The sequence below is a fragment of the Mustela nivalis genome (genome assembly GCF_964662115.1).
Source record: "Mustela nivalis genome assembly, chromosome: 13".
In the NCBI taxonomy this organism is placed as follows: Eukaryota; Metazoa; Chordata; class Mammalia; order Carnivora; family Mustelidae; genus Mustela; species Mustela nivalis.
This window is the reverse complement of record NC_139032.1, coordinates 47096242-47103386: the sequence shown is the minus strand read 5'-3', so window position 1 is coordinate 47103386 and position 7145 is coordinate 47096242. Positions and strand designations below refer to the sequence as shown.

The 7145-nt window shown below is 41.9% G+C and overlaps 1 protein-coding gene across 1 annotated transcript in view; it reads right to left on the bottom strand.

The window, feature by feature from the left end:
* MTAP (methylthioadenosine phosphorylase) overlaps positions 1 to 7145 on the bottom strand; it is a 44044-nt gene that overhangs the window by 7410 nt on the left and 29489 nt on the right. Inside the window, exons 5-6 of the mRNA XM_082695382.1 lie at positions 5239 to 5341; positions 507 to 746 (exon numbers count right to left, since the gene is read on the bottom strand). Of these exons, the coding sequence (XP_082551508.1) occupies positions 507 to 746; positions 5239 to 5341 (343 nt within the window). The remainder of the gene's footprint in view (positions 1 to 506; positions 747 to 5238; positions 5342 to 7145) is intronic.

Here is a 7145-nt window from a genome sequence, read left to right as displayed (position 1 = left end):
TGGCTTATCTCTGCCCTTCCTCACTAACCCTCAAAAAGCCCCAGAATAGTCGTTCCTCACAGGCTTGTCTCTCTGCTGTCACAGTCCCACACCAACATCATGCAGTCATGGTAGGTTAAATAGAGAAAGTACTCTTACCAGGCAGAGGTAATGAAAACACACACAATAACCAGTAGCACATGATAAGGAAATTATAACCAAAACACACTTTCATCCTTAAAATAAGGCCCAATCTCACTATGATTCCCGTCACACCTACATGTTCACGATGTACTGTTTATCTGTGGATAAAAGTGTCTTTTTCTTCTCTGTGGAGATCTTTATATCTTTAAAAGAGAACTATAAAGAAAATACCTGACCATATATACAGGGCTGACTTTAAAACCTGGCAGAAAGGCACTTTCTGGAACTAATACAAGAGAACAAATGGTGAAGACACTCTCTCAACAGCTCCCAAAGGGCCCGGAAACCCAAGCCGTACATGTTGGGAAGAGAATTCCACCTACCGCTTCCTCGTGCTCCTTCCAGCAGTCATAATCTGTTGCCATGGCGATACTTGCATAGCAAATCCCAGCCTCCTTAGCGAGGACCACCTCTGGAACTGTGGTCATGTTGATAACATCTGCTCCCCAGGTGCGGAACATGAAGCTTTCTGCCCGGGAGCTAAAACGAGGTCCCTCAATTGTGACCATCGTCCCTTTTGAGTGGCATCGGAGTCCTAACTTTTTAGCAGTCTCTATGAGGACCTAGAAAACAAAGAACCACAAACTCAAAACATACAAACGTAAGTTAACAGCTTACTATTTTGCTGTTTTTTTTTTTTTTTAAAGATTTTATTTATTTATTGGACAGAGAGAGAGAGAGAGAGAGAGATAGCAAGGGAGGGAACACAAGCAGGGGGAATGGGGCAGGGAGAAGCAGGCTTTCCGCTGAGCAAGAAGCCAGATGCGGGGCTCAATCCCAGGACCCTGGCATCAAGACCTGAGCTGAAGGCAGACGCTTAACAACTGAGTTACTCAGGCACCCCAACTATTTTGGTTTTTTCCCCCTCATGTTTGACAAATGGCTAGTACCTGCAGTCCCTCAGACAGCCTGGAAGATCACAGAAGGATGTTTCCTAGATCCTCACCCCACCATATAACCCTGTTCCCCTGAGCCCTTGCACACACAGCTTACAGCTACAAGAGCAAATAGTGATTCCTCAGCAGCTTGAAGAGACTAAGCTGGGTTGGGAACATGGACTTGAGTCTGAGTCATTCACCCCATAGGCTGAGCTTATAAGGTGCCAATCCTATTCACATCTCCTCAAAGACACGTTAAGAATGATTTCCAAGCTCCTGACTGGTCTTAACACAAAATCTAAAGACTTTTATTGAAGCTTTTTTTTAAATTAGAAAATGATTTTGGGGGTTCCTGGGTGGCTCAGCTGGTTAGTGTCTAACTCTTAATTTTGGCTCAGGTTATGATCTCAGGGGTATGAGATAAAGCTCTGTGGCTAGCTCCAAACTGGGTGTGGAGCCTGCTTACGATTCTCTCTCCAATCTCCCCACCTCCAGAACAAAGAAACTGATTTCTTCATAATCTCTTTTGTCTGCTGTCTCTCCCAAAGGCAAAAACAGAATGCGACTGTGCTGGTTTCTTCTCTGTAGGGATAAACTTATCATGGCATCTTACTTTAATGGCAAGGTCACGCATGGGTTTTAATTATTTAAAAGTTTGATCACGGGCGCCTGGGTGGCTCAGTGGGTTAAGGCCTCTGCCTTCGGCTCGGGTCATGATCCCAGGGTCCCGGGATCGAGTCCCGCATTGGGCTCCCCCCGCCCCTCTGCCTGTCTATCAAATAAATAAATAAATAAATAATCTTTAAAAAAATAAAAAAAATAAAAGTTTGATCACTTTCTCCAGTGACTAATTAATAACACACATCTAATTCTCAGGTTTTAATTTCTAGCCTGTGCTTTAACATTCCTTTATAATTAAAAAAAAAAAAATTTAACTGTTAACCCACTTAAGTACTGCCAAAAATTCACTTAATCTTTGTATGTTTTCATTTTCTCATCTGTAAAATGGGAATAATGAGATTGTATTACAGAAGTACTGTGAGGATTAAATAAGCTAAAGAATAATACAGCTAAGGATTGTGTCAGGCACACTGTAAACACTGGATAAAAGCTAAACCACTCTTCTAACAATTACTAATCCTGGCACCTTCTATACTTGTTTGCCAAATAACTGGCAAAGATTCCTGAAGTACTTTATATATAAAATGGTGTGACTCAACGTCAATAAAAGGCTCCAATTTAGGCCAAAGTCTAGCCTGCACATGTTGGAACCACATAAGCAAATTAACCTATTTTTTTAAAAAATAATTTTCACTATGATACAGCAATGTGAGAAACAGTTTTAATAAGAGCCTTGGCAACACCAAATTTAGAAGTGTGACAAATCACAATGTGTAAGTTGATGTTATATCATGTTTATTTATACTATGTATGCTGAAAATAAGATTATGCTTAATAAAAACTTTCCCCTTGAGTACAGGTTATAAATTCAAGGGCCTAAATCACTCCTCCTTCACCTCTCCCTCTCCCACCCCCAAATTAAAATATAGCCAGCCCAGTCTCATCTTCATTCAATGTCTTTAAAAATCCTGAATAACCAAGCCATATATTTTGGCCAAACTTGACCAATGACTCCAGAAATGACTGGAGGAATACCACAACCACCTTGTACACTGGGCTGTGGCATGTTCCGTTCTCACATCCCCCTAGCTGGGGGTGCCATGATGGTGAGGAAAAGGAAGTGAAGGATTATGGATGTGGACGAACCACATCCGTAAGACATGGGGTCTTATCACCTGAACCAGCACTTTGCACCCCCACAACCACAAGAACAGACAGCTCCAACATCATGTTATCAGTAATACAAACCACAGGCTGAGAGATCTGTGGGTCTGAGGCAAACATGCTTTCATTTGCATGTTTTTAGCAATAATTAAATGGAGCTCCAGAGTCTACCACCATCCTTCAAATATATTAACAGTATCAGACCACCAAGCTATATATATTTATGTGTCTAGACTCTGAAAGACATTGCTTCCGATTACCTCCTAAAATGATTAGAGGTGAAAATATTTTGGGGGTAGAAGTGACGGGGACAAAATATTAACCCCACATATGTGACAAATGTTTTTTCTACCCAGGCTCTGGGGAACCATTTCACCTCCCCAAGGGAAACCACAAGCTTCTTTGGGTGAATTTTCTAAAAACATTCTATCTGCATGTGGATATTGTCATATTTACCTCCTTATATATAACATATGTGGCAGAAATCTTGTTCACCATTTGACAATTCACCTTGACAATCCTTCCTCATCCGCACACAAAAGTACGTTATGTACTTTGTGAATGTTTTAAGTTAAAGTGATCATCGCCAAGGGGCAGCACCATCTACTCTACATTTCTGGACAATATTTATAAATCTCTTTCAGAGTAGGTAGGAATAAAGTTATATTCCGAAGGCTTATTTTCCCCATTTTCTTTTTAAAATTTCTTTTATTTGACAGAGAGAGCACAAGCCCAAGCAAGGGGAGTGGCAAAGGGAGAAACAGATTTCCCGCTGACCAGGGAGCCCAATGTGGGGCTCAGTCCCAGGATCCTGGGATCATGACCTGAGCTGAGGGCAGACCCTTAACCAACTGAGCCACCCAGGCGCCCCATTTCTCATTTCCCACCCAGGTGTCCCACTTCTTAAATCGCCTTTGCTAGCATTCTTTTAGTCTTTCATGGGAGAGGGTGGGGGTCCCCCCTGGCTTGGCTAGACCAAGAATAGCTGAGTTAAAGTGGTCTCAAGGGAGGCCAACTGCTATTGGAAATGATCCCCAATTGCCAAGCCACCACATTTGCATGTTTCCGCATACATCATTAGTATTTCCCCTCCCTCCCCTCTACTGCTGGTACCTGAATTCAGTGTTTTCTATGGTACATGATCTCAGGCCTATTCTTAGGCCACCCCCATTTAGAAATGGACAAGAATCTTACACACATCTAATTACCCCCGGAAAGCAAATGTATTATGTGGACAGATCTGCGTTCCAGAGGAAAGACTAGCAGCAACGTTCTGATATATTCTGTTAATAATTACCTAGAAACATATATATCCCAAATACCCAAATACAAACTTAACCTGCCATTTAAAAAAAATAAGTAAAAAGTATTTTCACACAAATCAGAATCAACAAGCAGTAGTCTATCTAAAAAGGCTCTCCCTAAGTCCTGGCTTCAGATTTCTTCTGAAAGACTTTGCTTCTGATTACCTCCTAAAATGATTAGAGGTGAAAATATTTTGGGGGTAGAAGTGACGGGGACAAAATATTAACCCCACATATGTGACAAATGTTTTTTCTACCCAGGCTCTGACCCAGGCTCAAGACCACCGTGAGGTTAAGAAGCCCTTGTTGTTAACTCTAAGTTAAATACTTTTACATAATTATGCAAGGCTGAACACAAAAGCTGCAATAAATCATCTACTTTCCATATGCAGTGTTTAAAACTATCTGAATGAGTACAATGCTTAGATAATTCCACTAAAGGGCTATCCCCTTAGTTCAAAGATTTTACTGTAATCCTGGAGTTCAGAAGGCTGGAGAGTAATAGCCAAACTCAGCTCAAAGGCCAATGATGCCAATCTTTATCAAAAACTGAATTCTTAAAAGCAGTTAGCAGTTGCTGATGTCTCATAACTGGCAGGTACAGCTGAAAGCACTTTATAAATCACAAATCACTCATTCATCCTTCACACAGTGCTGTGAAGTATACATTCTCATTACCTTCACTTTTCAAACGAGGAAACTGAGGCCCAGTGGCATTAAATAACTTATCCAACAAGACACAACTATTAAGAACAAGAGTAGAGATTTGATCCCAAGTAATCTGGCTCCAGACTGTCCACTCTTGACTAATAGGCTGTCCTACACTAAATGATATAAAAAGTATTCCGACAGCAAAATCAAAACCTATGAAAAAGATAGGCTGCAACTTTGAGTGGCTCAGCTTATCAATGACTGAGAGTAGTGGAGGCAGTACTAACAAAGGGAAAGTCTTCTAAAAACCTTGTAGAAGAAGCAAGCTGGAGTGGGGAAGAGGGCCACTTGCTTGTTAGCTAATTAACTGAACTCTCTAGATGCCACCCCAAGCCCTTATGACTTATTTTGGCACACCTTCCAGAAAGACTACGAACCTCTCTCGTTTTGGGGCAGAACGGCTCAGCCATGGGAATATGGCACACTCCTCTGGTACAGGAATGACTTCCATCATAGAAGGTCTGAGGCCTTTTAGTGGTCCTACAAAATAAAGTGAAAAGGTTTTGTTTTTTAAAAAAGCCCTCAGTCCATCCTGTGGGGGCCGGTGAATCCACAGTACCTAGGTCAACACCTTGGTCCTTGCTCTAGAATCAACAGCTATGGATAAGCTGAAGGAAACTGCTGGAAAAGCCGCTTACAGGATGGTGTCCGGCTTTTCTGGCTCTGGGTTGGTAGCAACATACTTTCCAACAGGAATTTAAGTGTGTGGTCCGGTGACCGACAGGACAACCACAGCAGATTGTAGGTACAACTCAACTTTGGGCTCGGGAGGCCCAAAGAAGTCACAATCACTGTAGACGTAGAGGGGTTGTGCAGTGAACCCCATAGATATCCACCACTTAGATTCAACAATGCAAACTTTGTCACACTTGCTTCATCTGTTAGCTTTTCCATGGTTGCAAATCTCAGACTTTGTTGTTTCACGCCAACTTCAGAAGAACCAAAATATGTGGATTTTTCACTGTAATGTCATGGTCACATTTGATAAAAATCAATTCCTCAATCCCAACTAACAGAGGAGATGCAAATTTCCCTGATGGCCTCAAAAATGTCCTTTTTTTTTTTTTTTTTTTTTACTTATTTTTAATTTTTTAACTAGTACTTTTTTAGTTTCAAGTTCCAAACAAGGTTCTAACCTTGCATTTGATGGGCCTGTCTCTCATGAGGGTAGTTCCTGCCCTCCATCCCTGACCTTTGGCCCACTGACGAAAAGAGCCATTTGTCCTGCTCCACTTTCAGGAATCTCGTTGCCACCTCATTTAGCTTATTCCTCTACCCACTGTAATTAGCTCTGAAACCTTAGTTCAAAAACAGCCAAGTCACCCTGCAATTTTTCACCTGAAGTTTTCAGAATAAAGCACTTTCTGTGTCCTTTATATTGTTCTCAACTTGAACTCATGAGTAATATAGGAAAGAAAGTCTTTATCTTTCCTATAGAGGGGAGGGCCGGGGAGGGACAGACCAAGGGAAAGCAGGGGAAGCTGGATCATTTCATGTCTCCTTCTGGGAGCGGGAGGGAAGGGAAGAGCATGGAGAAATCTAATGGTTCGATTTATCCAGCTGGTGCATCCACCTACCAGAATTCATCAGTTACTTCCATCCTGTCACAGAGAAAACAGTGACTCTTAGCTGGCACCAAAGCCACTTGGCTCCATAATGAAGCCTCCATGCTCCGCAGGGATGAAAACCTGCCTGTGCTCCTCCCAGCCCTCTGTCCTCTGTCTTTGGGGAAGGCCCAGTTGACCCTCAAGCAATTCCAGAGGGGGTTGAAGAACAGGTCAAATGGCTGTCATACTCCCCATGAACAGAGGCTTTCCTCTTTTGGTGAAACTAACCAATAAAATGGTGCCACGTACTCTAGTCCTGGCTTGGTATCAGCCTTCTGTGAGTCAGGTATTAGCAATATCCCCATTTACAACTGTGATTAAGTAGGAAAACGGAGCCACAAAAACCTCCAGCAACTATATCCCCATAAATGTTCATGCAACAACACCCCCACCTTCTGTTTCTCTCTCTTCTCTTTCTACTCCTTCTTTGCCTGATCATTCCTCTTTGTTCTGACCTTCGACCTTAAGACAAAACATGAATTAGTTATGCTTTATGTTATGTCACATAAACACAGTGCTAATTAACTACAGTTCGTTCCCTCTGTCAAGTGGAACATCTTACACTTTTCTCTTTAAGCAAAGCTCTTTAACTACTAGCTACAACTGCTGTATCTGTTTGATTCTCTATTTCCAATCATAAAATGTAGTTCATCCACCCATATGCACAGGCATTGTGA